General features: G+C 41.0%; 2 protein-coding genes across 3 annotated transcripts; both read right to left on the reverse strand.

Moving 5' to 3' along the window:
* Window positions 1–291: 291 nt before the first annotated feature.
* On the reverse strand, window positions 292–16,596 carry LOC121642219 (RUN and SH3 domain-containing protein 1-like). 2 transcript variants are annotated; one of them, XM_041988817.1, is made up of 11 exons: window positions 14,102–16,596; window positions 7,090–7,212; window positions 6,900–6,976; window positions 6,709–6,726; window positions 6,265–6,439; window positions 5,911–6,016; window positions 5,585–5,631; window positions 4,999–5,501; window positions 4,667–4,908; window positions 3,192–3,356; window positions 292–2,610 (listed from the first exon to the last, which is right to left on the reverse strand). In XM_041988817.1, exons 1-11 carry the CDS (start codon window positions 16,113–16,115, stop codon window positions 2,445–2,447), a joined length of 3,636 nt encoding a protein of 1,211 aa, XP_041844751.1. In that variant the 5' UTR covers window positions 16,116–16,596; the 3' UTR covers window positions 292–2,444. The 2 variants fall into 2 exon arrangements, with proteins under 2 accessions (XP_041844751.1, XP_041844752.1); XM_041988818.1 differs by lacking the exon at window positions 6,709–6,726.
* Window positions 16,436–18,860, reverse strand: LOC121641407. Its single transcript, XM_041987515.1, has 3 exons — window positions 18,776–18,860; window positions 16,610–17,415; window positions 16,436–16,452 (listed from the first exon to the last, which is right to left on the reverse strand). Exons 2-3 carry the CDS (start codon window positions 17,286–17,288, stop codon window positions 16,436–16,438), a joined length of 696 nt encoding a protein of 231 aa, XP_041843449.1. The 5' UTR covers window positions 17,289–17,415; window positions 18,776–18,860.
* Window positions 18,861–19,238: the final 378 nt, after the last annotated feature.

Here is a 19,238-nt window from a genome sequence, read left to right on the forward strand (position 1 = left end):
TTCTTAAGCTTATCCATCCACTTTCTGCACCCACTTATTCCAGTGCAGGGTTGCAAGGGCACACTTTAAATGAGCAGATGGTTTTGAAAAAGCATTGCTAAGCTTCAAAATCTTTTTTTTGTATTACAGTACAATACAGTACGGTAATACAGTATTCAGTCAATGTTTTCCAAACCATATTTGTAAACTTGAATGTTAATAAAGTGTCTCTATATACTTTAACATTCAAACTCCTTAGAGATTTTCCACATGAGGTGTAGAGGCAAAATGTGACTCAAACAGCTGAGAAGATTTGGTTTATACAGCTCATTTTTTTATTTGGTGTATTTACAAACAACCACATGCAGGATTTGGACAGTGACTGACACTAGATGGGCACCCAACTATATGCAACAGTGGGACACAGAAATGTCTACAGGCTACGTGACACCAGAGAGAGAAAAAAGAGGAGCAGGAGGTTCAGAACTTATTGACAGACATGGTGTAAAAGCAGAAAGTGTTTACACTCATCTCTACTTTCACTGCCACACTCACGCTCATACATGTGCACACTCTCACTTAAAGAACCCAGCTAGAGAGCTGTCCCTTTCACACGCCTTGAGCTTAATAAATAGTACATCCAATAAATCAACAGTTTTCAATCACATTATTGAAAAAAAAAGCTTTGAGTCAATTATTATTCTATCTGAATATCAACATTTTTCTTAATACTATCAATTTGATGGCATTTTACCGCGATCATAACTTAGATGTCATAAGAAGTGGTTTGACTTACTGCTACTGGACTGTCGCCACGGTGCCAGTGATTCCATGCTACACGGCACCGCCGGAAAAATACGAGGCAATTTTGAAGAACTGAGCTTTCCCTGATTTGTCGACAACAAAAAAATATTCCTGATGAATCAAATATTATGTATTTTTACATAGTAACTTTTATAATCTAAGCTATTCTTTAATGCCTCAGATGTCAAACTCAAATCTCAACTTAATAGCAAACAAAAGAGTTGAACATTACAGCATATGCATAGTCATCGATACAGAATCTAGAGATTAACTAATAAATATATGACACAAAGCAACACATTTCATATGAGAAACATCAGAACCAAAGTACCACTTCCACCAATATCCTTAACATCAATGGTTATGATTGAGGAAGCTGAGGTGCGAGGGGAAGATGGGAGATTTTCTCACTGCATTCATTTCAGTTCCGAAAGCGTTGAACAAGAGCTGAGGATAGTTTTGTGAGGTTATTACTATTAGATTAACTACAGATTGCTGTTGTTTTCTATCAGCTGTGGGGATATATTTGTTTTTCATTAATTCAAAGCATTCATGGCACATTCAAATGCATACAGGCATAAAGGTATGAGTTATGTATAATAATGATATGATTATGTCAAGACATTAGCAACACATAAAGCACGCAAAAGGGAAATTACTGGATTTCATACTTAAAATAAATCCATAATTTTGCATGTACAACAACCACTTGATGTGTGAGGCAAACTGCACATAGAGATGGATCAATCCATTTATCTCTGATCACTCCCACAATAAAGCCACAGTCTTCTGCCACTGCCTGTTTATCACTATATTCTTTCTCTTGTTTATCTATCTTTCTATTACAGTAGCATCAATCTCAATTTGTTTACCTATACATATAGAGTTTTTAAATATATTTTTACAGTCAAATATAGTAGCAGAAACACACACAAACCAGGCGAGAAAGTTGAGAGGTCAATAAGGGTGAAAAGGTCAAATAGAACACAAATCTACACAGCTACAATTCACTACATCAATACGCAGTATGCGACAGGAGCTGCGGCGCAGTACTCTAACATGTCTTCTCCACTTGATGACTCGTGAGCCACGACTCTCTGGAGCTGACTGACAGAGAGAAGTTGGCGTAGTTGCATTCAGTCTCTCGACTCGCTTCCTTAAAAACACAGCCGCTGATCCCAAAGAGGTCAAATCTGTCGGAAATCAGCGGCAAAGAATTTCCCCTTTGATCAATCTGAGATCTGGGGCTGACAAGAAGGACAACAATTGAGGAAAAGACATCTAAAGGGATACTTCAAACAAAGATCTAAAGGCTTCTTGTGTGAGATGGTCTAAATTTGAGTTAAGTCATTATTTCACACCATCTGCTGGATTCCTGCTGCTAAAATCCATTAGCTGAATGCTACCAGACTGGATGGACGATGATGGGAAAATCTCCCATATGTTCATAACGGGAGAAGGCTGCAGATTGCTCCTGATGAAAGTAAAGCCAAGCAGATGGTGCAATCAACTTAAACTATAATCAAGCCATGCATGAAATATCCCTTTCAGAGTAGTGCAACCTCACCATAACCTCTCAATATTCACCTAATATATATATATATTTAATATGTATTTATTCTTTATTCTTTTATTTGGAGCAGCAGTTATAAGTGCCAACGTCACATGATGAGGGAGGTGTATCCGATAGGTACCAGCCCCTCTTTGTCTCCCTGTCGACAGCGAATCCAGTCTTGATCGACGCCTGCTAACACCACAAGCTCTTCACCTTTACAGAAGCTGAGCTCTGAACCGGTTCCAGTGTGGTCGCACAGCGTTCGAACGGACCTGAGACAACATATACAACGATCACAAGCAAAAATGTCAGCAAATTATGGGACTGGATGAGTCACAATCAGGACCAGTCAGATAGGTGAGTCACCAGTTGCAGTCATCAAAGACAAAAATGATGTCAGGAGCTATTAACGGAGACCGCCCTCATTTATTTATGGCGTTTTACTTAATCATCCAGTTTCACACTGGACCTATCCAAACACCAGCTACTATATGTCATAGGAGCTACGGTGTAGCTCCTATGACATATAGCTAAACTTTGGCATTCCTCTATTGTCAAATCAAGGTTAGCACGGCAGATTTTAAAGGGTAAGTGGATGTCATTATACATATAAAACCGTCTCGATGCAACTCAGACCTGAGATTATAGCACCATCTTCTGGTTTTGTCAGTTTAGGCTGTTGTGGTCTGAGTCATTAGGTTTAACTTAAAAGTTTTAAATCTTTAAATCTTTGAGACAATCTGAGTCATTCCTAAAGTCTGTAAAAAGTGTAAAAACCTAACATTCTTTCTGATAGTAACTGTGTGAATTATTATTATTATTATTTATTTTCGTTATTTCATGCCTGTCGTACCTGAGTGGTCTGGGTTTGTCCTTAATATCCAGTGTGTCATCTTTCTCTGACTCTAGCTCCCTTCCTCTCTGGGGCTCAGGAGTCCTTCGTAGCATCGGGGCAGAGTTGCTGCTCACCATCCGGGTCAAAGCTGTAACACCAGGAGCTAGCCACTGAGAAGGACGTCTGGGAGGGCGGAGGAGATGGAGCAATCACATGAAGATAATGTCATAGACCAGTGCAGCTCATGTGGTTCAAATTTGTTATTTAAATTAATTAAAAATGAAGGAACGCCCCAATAACTGCACAACACAAATAAATAACATTAGAAATGATGGGAATTCAGAGGAACAAACATCTGTGCAGCTTAAATACTGAGATACTACACTTAAAAGATTCATTTTCCGTACTTTGTATATTTTAGATGAAGGACTCGATCCTTGTTGACAAAGAGGATCCAAGTCATGCAAAGATTTCTAGAAAAAAACAGTGACAGTGTGATTGCTGCATCTAATAAGCTTGTCTGTATTATGGCTCCACCCAGTGAAGAATAACCTTAGGACCTGCAAAAGCATAATCATGAGTCTTCAGAAAGAAAAAAAAATAATGGATTAAAAATCTGTAGAAAGATAAATGAAGCAATCAGCAGTCAGATTTTCATTTATTTACTTTTTAATCTAATGTACGAGCTGTGGTCGTCCACCTCTACTCCAAGTTGCTCTATTGGTTCATCTCAGGCTACATTCTTGGCCAAGTTATAGATTGTCATTTTTTCCTCTTTAAGCTCTCTCGTGTAATTTTTTTTCTTTGTGCTTTGAATCACTATCTCACTGCAATGTTCTCCTGCCAAACTTCTAAAGACCTAGGACTTCTCACATCAGCCAGACCTTCATGGTGCCATTTATACATGTCATCTCACTGTGCCTATGAACTAAAGCATCATACTCCTCTGTGCTTCACTATTGTCCTCATGGCCAGACATAGGACAAACTTACAAATTCATCTCAGTCTCAAAGAAAGTGCTGCTAAAATCCATCAGGTTGCTTTGCACATTTTCAGTTTAGTCTGTGAAGTTGTGTGTTTAGTCAATATCTGCTAAATACTGCTGCAGTCATGTTTCCACTTATCTTGCTTGTCTTCATCTTTTTTCATTTGCAATCAATCATGTTTTTGCAGGTCCTGAGGTTTCTTTGCCAGGTGGAGCCATAACAGATGCAGATTAGATACAGCAGTTAGGTCCAGAACAGATAAACCTCTAGTTTATCTTCATCTACATTTTTCTTTTCATGCAGGTCTGTATTTTTCATAGTTTTTTAAGTATTTTGTTTTTTTTATCATAAGAGGGAATAGTCTTTTTATTCTAATTGAGAAGCGTTATAGTTTTAATAAATTTGACATGTAACAGCACAGTTACAGGTTGCTTATGATGACCTGGCCCCTGTCAGTGGCAGTACTACAGTACCATATCATAAGTATTGTACTTTTCAGTGGCTGACCTGGTTGACTGTGAGTGCCCAGATGGGCTGTTGGGGCTTTTAGAGGCTCCAAACAGTCGGCCCAGACCGTAGGGAACCTGAGTGCTGTTGACAGTAGTGTAGTCACTTCCTGCTTGGGCCTGGAGATCTGGTAGATCAGTCTTAATCTCATCCTTTTTCATTGCAGACAGACTCAGATCAGCAAGGTTCTGGCTCAGGCGGCCACCCCAGCGCATCACAGCCCCCCATCCCTGCTGGATCACCTACAATAAAAATAAAAAACAAGTCAGCTTTGTATAATTATACGATTATAATGGACTAAAAACACTGAACAATAGAGCATGTGTGACTACCTGTCCTGCCTGCTGCGCAAAGCTATCCTCTTCAACATTCGGAGGAGGTAAATCTCCAATTTCCTTTTCCTGAACCCATAACAGCTGAGGACTTGTTTGACCGAGAGACATACAAGCCTTTACAGGTGCAGCATCTGTATTTGTAGATGGCCCTGATCCTCCACTCTTTAGATTGGCAAAGGGTGAAGACTTTGTATCTATAGCTACTGGATGTTCTGGACTTCCAAAATCTACTTCTGTGAGGCTCTCCATGTATTTGCTGCCTGTGATTTTGGATGTTCCCTTCAGTGACTGCTGGAACCCAGCTTCCTGAAAGGGTGGGCTGGGGATCTCTGGCCTGTGACTGTCTGGCTCTAAATGGTGGTGCTGGAAGAGCAAGTCGAGGTTGAAGGTGAGCAGGCTTAGAGGTTGCAACACAAGGAGCAGTTCTTCAAACAGAGGCTGGCAGGCGTTCAGTGATAGACGCATAAAAGCGGTGGGATAATAATAGGCCTCCAAAACATCTGAGATAAAAAGAAATCACTGTTACACTACTTTACATACTTGCTTATAAGTACAGCAAGAGCTGGAAGCACTGGAACCTTACCAGTGGAAGACTGAAGGTGAGATATCCAAGAGTCAAGAAGCTTGGTGCTAAAGAAAAAGGGAAAATAGAAAATTCAAAGAGGAGCTGAGTGAAGCAATTAATTACTTCACTTTATTAATTTGCTCTTCAAGAAGGCAATTTGGTTTACGGCAGACATGTACAATCATTCCTCACATTTTAAAACATAAGACATAAAAAACACAAAGCATAAAAATATATCAATTATGAGCAGCTTTATTAATTAATTAACATGAATTTTAAACCAGTAGTTTGAACCCTTTCAAATCTTCAAGTAGGGATTAGAGAATAAAAAAAGGCATTCTTACTTCAGTAGGCCAAGGAGGAATGCGTTGAACCTGTGTTTGCTCTGTCTGAGTTGGGGAAGCTCGCCAACTCGCACATATAGGTTGAACAAGGCTTGGGTTTTAGGACCTTGAAAAATTGGTTTACAAGAAAAGGATAAAAGAGAGGAAAAAGACGAGAATGAACTTAGAGAGGTGAATGAAAAAATTCTGTGAAGCTAGTCGCTCATAAAACCAGTCTATATCCACGTCTTTAGTTCACTTTACTCAGCATTTTCGACAATAAAAGCAAGTACTGATTGATGTTTGGGCAAAATGTCCACAGAAACAATAAAAACTGCTTCTTTCTGTTCAAATTTTTAATGTGTAGCATTCTACCTGTTTTTGTTGTGGTCTGGACCAGACCCCAGGCAGAGTTTGGTCTTCTGCCAGCAATCAGGTCACTCTGGTGGGGTTTCAAGCCATCAGTCAGCAAGCTGTGCAGGGCGGGGCAGAAGCACTGCAGCACCAGACGGCCCAGAGAAGGATTTATAGTGCTGTCTCCTGATAATGCCTGAGACGAGGGAAAAGAGAGGAAGATGGTAAGGGGAAATGGGAAAGGGCGAAGAAGAAGAAACATGCAGTGATTGGAAGAGACAGGGGTTTGAAAAGGATGACTCAAAAAAGAGAGGACGGCAAGGAAAATAGGGCACATGAATGAGTGTTTGAGGGAAACACTGGGCAATGAGGGTTGACAGGATGTGAGGAGAGATGATTTGGGGGAGTGTGGAGTTAGTTTCTAAAAGAAATTCTTATGACTTAAAGACTGGGTTATTCTTGTACCTTGTTAACTGAGAAAGACTGAGGAGACACAAACAGAATATGAAAAGTCAAAATAAGATGGATGTAAGAAAGCATTTTTAAAGATAAACAGTACATTTAATATAACACGACATTCAGCGACAAACACAAAAAGAAAGGAATTTTTTCAGCGTTAAAAATCAACTGGTGCTCTCAGCTCAGTGGTGACTAACCTTCTGGACGACAGTCCGAGAAGAACTGAACTGGGCCAAGATGGCTTCCACTGCTACGCTGACTGCACTGACCAGGGCTGAAGAGAAGAGAAGCAGGCCATAATAAAGAAAGTAGCACAGGAGTTGCAGCCGTTTTAACAGTTACTCCGCTGAATTGAACATGCTGAGACAAACAAATAAGCATAAACACCTTTCTTTTCCAGCAGGCACTGAGAGGACAGGCCGAAACCCCTCAATGGATGCTTAACATCCTCGCCCATCCAGGGTTTGTCTATCTTTTGTACAGAGCCGGCGAATGAGACGCTGCGGACAGCTGACAGCAACAACAAAACAGTAATTATTCACTGCACAAACAGAAAAATTCAACATCACTTGAGCAAAATTAATCACCATTGAAATATCCAAACTAAAATCTTAGTTATTAGTAAGATTAAGCAGATGGAAGCAGATGGTGCAAAATGACAACAGTGTGTGAGCACATCCTGTTAAATCTTGGTCTGCTCTGCTCAGCTTTCCACTCTGCATTTGTGGTGACAGCTTCCTGTCTGCATGAGAGCTAAACAGAATCCCATGCATTAACCTCAGCTCACACAAATACATTGATCCAAACACACACACATGGGTCATTCTATGTCAACTCACCTGTTCCTTCCACTTTATTTCATGGATTTTTTGGGAATTAAAAAAAAGATTAATGTAAAAACTTCTATTAAGTTCCTGGAATTTTTAAAGCTCATCTCCAGCTACTGTAACAGTTATGTCTTTTTTTTTATTTTAGTTCTCTAAACTTAATGCAATAATTTTTGTGATACTAACTCTCATTAATTGTACACCATCCAATGCATTAAGTTGAAATTTATATTAAACATCCACAAAACTGTATAAGTTAACAGCAAAACAAAGTGCTCAGTGTTATCTAATAATCTAATTAAAAATATTTAATTACTCAAAAGAATGATCAATAGTTAGTCCTGTCTCCACTCAGCCCAGTTTCATACGAAAATGTCTAATATTTACATTTTTCCACATGTCCAAAATGTAATCTTTTTACAATACAGACAAAAATTGTGAGATAATATGTTTCATTACCCTTCATCTTTTGCACAGGGCAGCCATGTTTTTGTTCATGTTTTATCCAAACATGACCTTTTTTTAATGCCTAACCTTTTCCAACAGTAGCTAAAAGCAAAATTAGAAAAGTGAAAAGTCTTTGGACAATACTGGGTGAGATGGGGATCTAACTTGATTTTCTAGTGTGACAGAACAACTAATACTTGCACAATGTCCCATTTCTAACACTTTCATGTGATGCAAAACACAAGCATGTTACAGTTTACAGAAAAAAGAATTGGTATGTAATTATATACTTTTTCAATTAGTTTTCTACTATATTTGACTCAGTGAAGTACTCCTATAATTTTAACAAATGCTAAAGTTATTTGGTTGCACACAGAAAGCCTGAGTGCCAAATGCAAAATATTATTCTATAGATGAAAACACACTTTTAAAAATGTTTTATTTTGACCTTACTTTTTTTTTTTTTTTACATTTTAACTATTGGTGCAGTACTATAGTCCAGTAAACCAAAACTTGTTATGGATATAATAAATAAAGTGGTGTTATGAACTTTCTGAAAGTGTAGGTTTGGTTGATGTTATAGGAAAACAGAACCTATGAAGTTCTGCTTATAAAAGCAGAATCTGATATACTGGATTGGATTGCCTTTGATTTCACAGGTGGAACTACTGAAGTGAGGGAGTGTAGGTATCACAGTGACAAACTACACACGTACAAATAACTGACCTGATCCCTGCTGAGGCATATCAACACTTTACGGCAATTAATGTTTAATTCATTTTAAAAAGCGGCTTTTCGGTAAAATCAAAAGCCAAAATAGAATAGAATTATTCTTTTCTGAAGCTATATTTATTAAGATCTATGACATTCAGTTTTTGTTATTCTTTTATTGTGCAAATAACATCTACATTTAATAGAAGAAAATTAGTTTAAGTTTAAAGTTTTTTAGTTTAAAGTTAACTTTATTTGTCAGTACATAGCTTAAGAAACACACTGAAATTTGTCTTCTGCTTTTAACCCATCACTAGTTACATTAGGAGCAGTGGGCTGCCATTCTCGGGCACCCCACCAACTGCTCAGGGCGCTCTGCCAGCTTGGGGACTTGAACCCAGGTTCTCCAGATCCAATAATAATAATAATAATAATAATAATAATAATAATAATAATAATAATAATAATAATAATAATAAAGCATTACAGCTGTCATTAATTGGTTACAAATAATCTTTAGGGTATTCTGAACAAATTTCAACATAAAACCCATTAGTAAAGCAGTATTTTTTACAGTACAGGAATATTAAGAGCGAACCTTTGCAGTATTGCAGGATTCCATTCTCACCTGGTACTCCCCCATAGATTTTTGCAAGAAAATCCATGACATGAGCTCAGAAGTTTAGCTGAGTTGACATGAAATGGTCCACATACTAAAAATAATCAAAAGTGAACAGAGGAGGAACTAAAGAGCTGAAACCAAGTGAAGGAGCTGCCATAAGAATCAGGTTAGATTAAATAATGTGTACAAAGAACAGGTGCTGTGTACGCTGTGAGGTTAATATAAGTGGATTTATATAAACATGTTAGATGAAAGCAAACATGAATACATGTAATGGACAGGAGGCTGTGGACCTTATTTGCATTGAGAATGGCTGGCTGCACACAGCTAACTCTAAATAATCAAACTTAATATTTTCTTTCCTTTTTAGTACCATCATCAGTTGTGCTTTGCATGAAATGCATGAATCCATTTGAAAACACTATGCAACAACAAAAACACAACATGGAAAGACAAGACTGACACAAACAGACGAGAACAAAGAGAGACAGAGTGATGAGAGTGACTTCAGACACCTTGTGACAGGAGCAGCTGTTACCTGTCTGAAAGCCCTCTGCAGATTTGAAAGGCTAGTGTAGATAAGACATATAAGATGACCTACAGGGAGCGGCCTACTGATATTAAAATCAGCTAGCTTTACCCAGTTCTTACAAATCCGTAAATCCCACAGGCCACCCTCTTCAAAGTAAACAGTAACAGAAACAGACAGACAGACAGACAGACATGCAAGCATGATGTCAAAGAAAGAGTATGTAAGATGTAGGGAAAGAGAGAGAAATCTTACTCGCCACGTGTGACTGCAGAGGAGCCTGGTAGAGTTTTGGGGGTAGGGGGGGCGCCGTGGGGGGTATAGGAGGGTACAGGTTGGGATAGTAGAGGGGAGCAGCTAAAGCGGGTAAGGTGCGCGAGCGGGGAAAAAGCGGGGAACTGAGGCCAGGGCCTGCTGCACCTGGAGGGGGTACTCCAGAACGCTGGGGAGGGGAGAGGGCTCCGATAGGTGAGAGGCGAGGAGGTGCACCCCGATGAAGAGGACAGTTCTTAGGGTGGTACAGGTAATAGGTGGGGAGAGGAGGGAGCTCTTTGCATGTTCTGGCCTTGGTACTGCTGCTGTCTGAGACTAAGCGTTTATCTGAATACAATGAATCTGCAGCACTGATGCTGTTTGAATACGACAGCAGAACATCTATGTTCTTATATGGTGTGGTGCAACCTGCTGGCTCAATGGTACCACTAACAGGTGTGTCAGACTTAGTGTGGGTGTCCATCTGCTTCTCTGAATCACTGCTGTAAAGGGAGTCGAAATTGCAGATTGAGTCAGACACAAACTCCCTTTTCTTAGCTTTGGAATCACTGATGTAGTGATATGCAGAGTGTGTGTTTTGCTTGAAGATATCCTCATTGTCACAAGGAGAGTCTGTACCAAAATCCACCAGAGAATCATCCCTGTGAATACTAGCTGAGCTGGCAGCAGGGGCCCACTGTGTGTTGCTGCATTTGTCTGAAGACTCTTGGCCTACATGGCTGCTAGGCCTGGGATATGCAAGGGGCTGTGAGTTACAGTAGCCTGGACGAAAGGAAGGGAGGGCAGAATGCAGGAAGTAGGGTTGGGAGGCCTGGGCAAGGGAGAGCGGGGGTGAGGAAACTGCTTAGTTTAAGGGGTAAAAAGGCCAAAAATTGTCAGGTGTGGGAGAGGAAGGGGGCAAACGCATAAGCAAAGTGATATGAGGGAGCAAAGCGGAGCCAGTGGACAAACAATGGAAACAACCAAGTGGGATGAATAGGTGAGAAAGAGTAGGAAGATTAAAGTAAGAAAATGTGGCAAAGAAATGGGAAGGAGAGAGAGATGCAGAAAATGTTAGTGTCAGTTGAGAGAAAAGTACATTCCTGAGAGTAATTCAGCAGAAATCATCAACATGTAACAGAACACAGCATCTCAGTAAGATTGACAGTTACACACTGACGCCGTATGGAAGGAAATGGAACTGATTTATGAAGAGTACTACCAGCAGAGCTCCATTTAGCAAGGGTTTGATAAAACAGGAAATGATACACTAGCTATAAAAGAAAAATAGCCAAACCATCTCACAGCTTCTCAGTAGAAATACTCAATCTGCCACTTTTGTGATGTTTAGATGAAAGGCAATTTAGATGTGTTTCTACATAACAACAAATCAGTCACTACTACTGATAGTATGTACCTGAACAAGACAGTGAACAAGTACCTAAAACCTGAGGGTTTCTATAGAGGTTTATAGAGAAAAGTCACATTTCTCACTTGATATATAACCCAGAAAACATTTCTTAATGAGTTTATGATCATAAACTTTTTGATTTTTGTGAGTTAACGGTCCCATTTAAAGTAAAACTTTTGATAAATCCGGAGTGGTGCTAGATTGTGATTGATAAATTGCCATATTCCATTACTTTACCTTCATTTAGCAGACAGTTATATCCCAAATGGGCTGCCTCCTCAGCTACAGCTACCCCTAAAAAGCAGGGTCTAGTGAGCAGTACTTAGTTTGTTGTAATCTGCAATTTTACCATGAGATATCTCTTCAATAAAAGCTTTTATTGTTCACTGGCTGGTATGAGGAGAACAAAGAGCCACATGGCAATTTGTAGTTCACAGAGTTCTCAGCTGGATTTCAGTGTTTTCACTAAAATGGCAACATCAAAACACTGAACTTGAGCTTTCAAATGTGAGTTTGAAAAAGCCCATGGATGACATAACCACATCTATATGTAAATATCATTATATTGTACATAACCTGTGGTAACTACAGTTGTGACACAGAGTTCCAGAGTAATTTGCCTGTAAGTGCCAGCAGATATTTTGGTGTCAAGAAGTCCACTCTTCCCTGACATCAACCTGGATTTGAAGTTGCTGTGTCAGGTTGTGAGAGATTCAAAATGCACTTTGAAATTTGTTCATAGATTTCCATAGTGAGAACATCCACTGGAAATCTGATCGCATTTCAAAAGACCATCTGGTTTACAAAGAGTGGATTTTATAAAGGCCTTTCTTTGCCATCCAGGCTTCCTAAAATTAGTCTGGATACAGCCTCAACATGCCAGGAAAAAAAGTTAGTTAAGCTGGCAGTCTCAGGTTTTCTTACTTAAGTACTCATCATAATTAAATGCCACAACCAATCACAAAGAGTTACCCTATGGACTAGATGCTCTTTATGACAATCTGCTTTCACTTTCTATTTTCTTGTACTGAGTGGGTATATTAAATATAAGACACCACAATGACAGCCATTTCATATGTTTTATACGCCACTGCAGTGCATACCATCCCCTCCTTTGGATCACCTTGCCTCTCAGTTCTCTGCCTTTGTTTTTTTTTATCTCTCTCTAGTTTCCTCCTCATCAGCCCTCCTCCCTTCTCCACCAGCACAGCAAACAGTATAATGCTGAGTCAGTGGACAGATAGCAGAAGTCAGTCTGTTCCTGGTCAATCATCCTGCCTGCCGCTGTGGAGACTCAGAGTGTCACCACAATGTTTCTGCTAGACTAGGGGCTAGAAAAGGAGCTTGAGAGAGGAGCCATACCTTGTAAAGGATTGAGCTGTCTTTGATCTGTAGTCACCACATGGCATTTCCTATTTTCTTGACATACGCTCCCTGCAATTGGCCCATGTGTTAAGATCCACCCATTGGGTCCTTAAAGGTGTACACACCTTTTCCTGTTTTGCTCTCCATACAGTACCTCATTACGCTGACTTTGAGGACAGATTTGATGCATCTGACTTATCAATTTGCTTCAGTTTAACAGGAAGTTCAGTGCACATAAAGTCATTAGGTGTGTCAAATCAGTCTCAGATTTATCCAAGAAATATTTCACCAATAAAATCAGGAGTTGATTGGCATTAAACTGAACACTCCACTTTCTGTTATGTACTCTGATGGTCTAAACCTGAGTTTCTGTGTGGCTTACTGCGCTGCATTAGATAAGTAACTTGATCTGAGCCATCTGTACCACTCTAGGGTGGAGGAGGTGGGTAAGGCAGGAGGCAGAATAGGCAGGAAGCATATAGACATCCCAAAGTTTATAAGATTAAAAACTGGTAAAAAAAAAAGAAAAAAAAAAGAAAGAAAGAAAGAAAGACAAAGAGATTGGAACAGGAGAAGATTTTAAGAAACAATGGTAGGAAAAAATAAGTAGATACAAAAGAAAAAAACTTCAAGCTGAAAGGGAAAAGGGGAAAAGACAGGAATCCTCAGTAGGCTTTCCATTATCCCCCTTCCCTCAATATAGAGACTATGAATAATTAAATAAGGTTACAATGACACACACTCTGATAACCAGTACAGGACATACTGACTGGAAAGTTTCCAAGCTCCTCTTTCTCTTCATGTCCTTCACTATCCCTACTGTCGATAGTATTAGCTCTCTTGCTTCAGCTTGGAAACCACTCTCTTTTTATCCCTCATCATCGAGCATCCATCATATAATGCATCATCCCTTTCTGTGACTCATGTCTGTCCTCCATCTATTTGCACTCATGCCATGTATCACTACCATTAATGAGACTACATCCCCCCTCCCCCCCTGGTTTTCTGTTTCTTTCTCTTGCACTGTCTAAGGAAATATTTTGTGCATGAGTGAGACCATGAGCAAAATCTCTGTGAGCTTGTCTTTTACCCATCTGTTCCTTCTCAGGATCTCCCCGTCCCAGATTTGTATAGTTGTTTATTTTCCTCTATGCATACTTAGCCATCTACATTTTGATCATATCTAACTGCTATATTTATTACTCATAACCTCACCATAAAAAAAACATACCCACCTGATGTTCTTGATTCCAGAGTCCTTCCTCCATCAGCCCGCCCTCTCACCTCCACTTTCTGTTTCTCTTCTTCTTCCTTCCTTTTCTTTTCCTCTTTAACTGCTTCCCCCTTCCACTCTCTGTCCATGGTCAGCAGGTTGCTGTCACTGACTGAACAGCCAATCTTCTGTGATGAGCACAGCTCAAATTTTCCACCTTCTTCATCTGCTCTCTGGAGCATCTCTTTCAGGGCGTCCATGGAGGTGAGGGCTGGAGGTGGCTGCATGAAGAAGGCCTGAGCCTGTGAGGTGTACTCCCACTGGTGACCATCGCTGCCTGCCTTCTCCCTTCTCCACTTCAAGTTGTAGAGTATATCTGGATCGGGTGTGATAATTGTGGGGTCGGGTTCAGGCTCGATGATTAACTTTGTCGGAGGGGAGGCGCTCTTGTTGCGGAAACGCAGCTCTTTAAAAGTTGTGATCTTTGGAGCTGAGCCCGGAGATGAACCTGAAGAACTGAGCTTAAGAGAGGTTTCCACGTGAGATTTCTTCTTTTCCAGGGGTGGTTGCTGTGGTGGCGCTTCGCATTCAGGTGTGAATGCAATGAGCCAATCAAAGCGCTCAGGTTGCTCAGAATTGGCAGGTAAAGTGCTGACTTTAAGGGGTGGCAAAGAAGGGGGGATTGGTGGTAAGGGTCGAGGAGGAGGGGGAGGTGGGGGTGAATCTGGTAACTCTGTAGGATAGCAGAATGTTCCGATGCTTATATTCTTCGCTTTAGTTTCAAGTGTATTGCTACAACTGGTGCTGTAGTAATGGTCAGTTGTCAAACCAGTGTTCTTCTTTCTTCTTCTTGCCATTTCAGTAAATGACGTGGTTCTTTGTGTGTCTTTGCTCTCTTCTTTCTTTTTGTCTTCTTTAACTGTATCTGCTTTTCGATCTCCATCAAACTTGCTCCATCCATTTCTGTCAGATTCATTCTCCTCCTCTCTGTCTTGTAGTCTAAACTCTTTTGACTCAAGAGATCTATATGAAATGTGATTATTTCCATCTTCCTCATCCTCTAACTCCCCAACACAGACACCGAGCTCTGGGCTGAGTTTAAGGAGCTCAGCTTGGGTCAATCCAGCAAGCATAAGCAGCTTCCGAATCTCTACATCCAATGCATGGAAAGAAGGAGGAGGAGGTAGTGCAGGTGGAGGTGGTATGGTGGGTGGAGAGGAGGAGAAAGTAACTGAAATGACAGGTGGAGGAGGGAGAGGTGGAGGGCGTGTGGTGGGTGGTGGGAGAGACACAGGGGTACTTTCCTGTTCGGCTTGAAGAGCAGCAAGGCGCTGAGCTTCTTTCCTGGCAAGGTGTCGCCTTCGAGGAGGAGGAATGGGAGGGGTTGGGGTGGGAATAGATGGAGGTGGGGAAGGAGTGGTATAGAGAGTGAGGTAAGGGACTGGCTTAGAGGCAGGGAGAGGAGAAATAGATGGTGGAGATGGAGGGAGGGGTTTCCCACATCTAAAAGTGGTGAATGTGGGGGATGAGGAGTTAGGGGAAAACGTAGACAGTGTGGGTGAAGTGGTGACAGTCATGGAAGTGGTCTCTCTGCTGATGTTTATGTAGGTGTGGAGGTCTGAGCTCACGCTGGCATGACGTGCTGGAGGTTTAGGGGGTCTGGGTGGAGGCTCCACAGGGGACGGGGTTAGAGATTCTGGAACGAGAGGCTCATCACAATCTGATGGAGCAGTAAGATCGACCCCAGCATCTGAAAACTCCTGAGACTGTTCCATTGCTCCATCATGGGTTTTATATAACTTCCAAGGAATATCAATGTTGCCCATTTCATCCATAACATCTGTAAGGTCCTGCTCCTCCAGATCTCCCAGATCAAATCCCTTCTCATGAAGTCTAGCGATGTAGGCTAGTTTCACTTCCCTGTTCACCTTTTCCAAACGATCCAAGTGATCTAGCCGATCCCGCAGAACATCCCAGTGTTGTTCCCCCTCCAGATCCCAATGAGCAACTTGGATCACCTGGCTGAAGCGCTCCATTTTTCCAAACTCCCCCACTGACTCTAAAAAGTCAAGCAAATCCAGTTTGGTGACTTCAGAGTCTCTGCTGATGCCTAAATAGTCAGGAGAAGGTGAGTCTAGTGCAGAGGGGTAACCCTCATCAGGGGAACAAGGAGCAACTGGTGAATGCGATGTTAAGAAAGGATTTCGGCTGAGAGGGAGGGATGGAGGTGAACGTGAGGGAGGCTGGCATTCTGGGACTTGTGAAAGAGACTGGTTTTTGGGGGCCAAAGCAGCTGACAGATTGTCGTGATCAAGGGAGGAGCAGATGGAGGAGGACTGATCTACATAGTCAGACTCTAGATCAGAGCAGGAGCTGATGGAAGTGGAGGATGAAGAGGTAGAGGAGGACAGCGAGAATTCCAAGAAGGATGGGGGGCCGTCACAGCATGAGGGCACCAGGGTGTCATCATCATCATCATCATCATCATTGTCAGCCTCCTCTTCTTCATCATCAATATCAATATCTCCACTGCTTTCTTCATCATCATCTTCCTCTTCTATCTTTTTCTTGTTGTCTAGATCAGCATTTTCATCTGCATTCTTCTCTTTATTTTCAAGACTGGCAGAGGGGCGAGCAGGGGGATCCAGCTGGGCCTGGGCTTGTGACAGAGGCTGCTCCTTGTCCCCTGTCCCATCGTGCTTCTGGGGCAACTGAGCTGGAGGAGGTGGCAGCTGCAGCTGCTGTCTGATAGAAATGGTGTTGTTATTGTTGTGGTTATGGTTGAACATACTGTTACTGTCCTGAGGAGAGCGCCCATCACAGCACAGACACGGGAGGCTCGGCTCATTGCAGTTTGGGTCAAGAGGGAGAACAGAAGGGAGCTGAGGAGGAGCTTCTGCGCTCTTGGGTCCCGTTGATGCACGAGCACTCTTAGGTTTGGGTTTAGCTGATCTGGAAATGGTGGAGGCCTGCTTTTGTGAGCTCAGCCTGGGCTGGATTACTGGAGCTCGAGGCTGTATACCCACCCTCGTTCTGGAGGGAGCAATGGGGCCTTTGGTAGCCCGCCTTGGGGAGGATGTGGTGATTGTGTTCATGTTTTTATCCTCCTTCTGAACACCGGGGCCATTAGACTTTGGTCCAGCTATGGTATTAGTCCGCCTCCTGACATCAAAACGCCGTGGCTTTGGAGGTTGAGAGGAGGACTGCATTATTAGAATAGGACGTTTTGGGATTGTGAGATATTTCTGTTGCTATAGAAACAAGTGTTGTAAAAGCTGGACAGTTCCAAACTATGACGCACCGTGACAGTCACATCTTGGCTTGACTCCCAAGATCCTGCAACATCAAAGGAGACACACAGTGAATAAAGACTATGAGCCCCACTCATCGAAGGCCAGTTTCAAAGTCCACACATGTTTTTTATATTAAATGTTCAAAGTGAACTCATCATCCTCACTTTTTATTTAAAATCAGCTACAATAGGGATATATTTATTTATTTATTTTGTCTAATCTAATTATAACAGCCATATTCCTCCAAGAACAGCTGATTCTATTAGGTATGTGATGATTGGGTAAAAAAATTAATCAGCAATGACTTGAATAATCATTTACTCATCTTAGTGGCAAAAAAACTGTATATCTTGAATTGCATTTGTGAATATTACTTGTTTATTTTATAGTTGTGAGAATAAACAGAACATATTTGGCTTTTTAACATTTGAAGACAACTGAATTCTTTGTTAATAGAAAGTCTGTTGTTCAGTTTAAAGGTTTATTTTTCCTTTTCAGTCAAATTCTTATTGACATAATTTTATTTGAAAATATGGTCTCTATAACGTCTTTGACTGTGCACCTTGTTAATCTGCTGTTTCAGATGCAATCCCAACTATTCAAATTCCAGAGCCACACAAGACATGAGTCCATATGATTATAATTCTCAGCTAATTTATCTGCCACTAATCATCTGTTTCCACAGCATCACTGATATGCACAAGCTGTCCATCTGTGCCATCACCGTTACAAACTAACAAAAGGTTGTAAGATCTGCACCGAAAAAAACCATAAAAAAGAAAAAACCTCCATACCTGGAGCAATGACTGAACATAACGTACATTTAACTGGAGCGTGAAATAATCAGCACAGAACAGCACCGAGTCCGCCTTTTGAAAGCTTCAGTTTTCCTCCACAGTGCCCTTCACACCACCAGAATACTAGTCATTCAAGTGCCTGTTTACACTGGGCCTTTGTCGGAATGTCGTGAAATCAAACAAACAAAAAATAGCTAATGTGTATTTAACCCGTCCTGTGCTCAGTGTTGAAACCTGCTTGTATTGATCCTAAAGAGGAGAACTGATGGAGACAGAGGTGGATGGGTGGAGGAGAAGAGGAGGAGGGGGTAACGTCCAACCGCATCGCTCCGATACACAGGCCACAAGCCCCATGTATGAGTCAAATATCATGCTACATATTATATCCCGATTCAGATGAACAATTATAATTAAAATTCCTACGTATTATCATATCCATGTTCCATATTTCAATAATGAAATCGGAATTTTTAACCTGCGCAGCCTCCGTGGAAATCACGATAATTTTCTCGCACGCCTCGTTAATGCGGGTTCGCTCCAAAACAATATATACAGATATACATATTTACATAAAATAAATCTGATTTAAAAATAAAAAAGACTCACGAGTAGATTGGGGTAAAGATGGATGAAGGTCTCCATCTCCTCAGGCTCTCTCACGTCTCAGTCCGTGAGGATGGGTATCTTCTCGGCGGTAACAGCCTCAGTATCTGTATTCTCGCGAGAACACTGCAGCCCAACCCTCCTCTTCTCTCAACTCAACCACACAAACCACACCCCTTATTTGATTTATCAGCACATTTAATTAATCTTTAGCCTAACTTTCTTTAAATTATTAGTGTCAAGTGCTCAGGAAAGAGTCAAACTTCCTTTGCTGTATCATTAACTCTCTAAATAAGCACTTTAATATATCAAGCTTTTTGTCAGCTATGCTTGTGGTTATTCCCAGTCCAAATTAATCTGTTGACTAGTCCTAAAGGGAATTCTTTAGAGTTTAGAAACTATTTGTTTTAGTCTAAATTTATTTCTTTACGTTGCCTTTCACAACCTACAGTCCAAAATTAAAAAC

The sequence above is a fragment of the Melanotaenia boesemani genome, chromosome 6, assembly GCF_017639745.1.
Source record: "Melanotaenia boesemani isolate fMelBoe1 chromosome 6, fMelBoe1.pri, whole genome shotgun sequence".
Lineage (NCBI taxonomy): Eukaryota > Metazoa > Chordata > Actinopteri > Atheriniformes > Melanotaeniidae > Melanotaenia > Melanotaenia boesemani.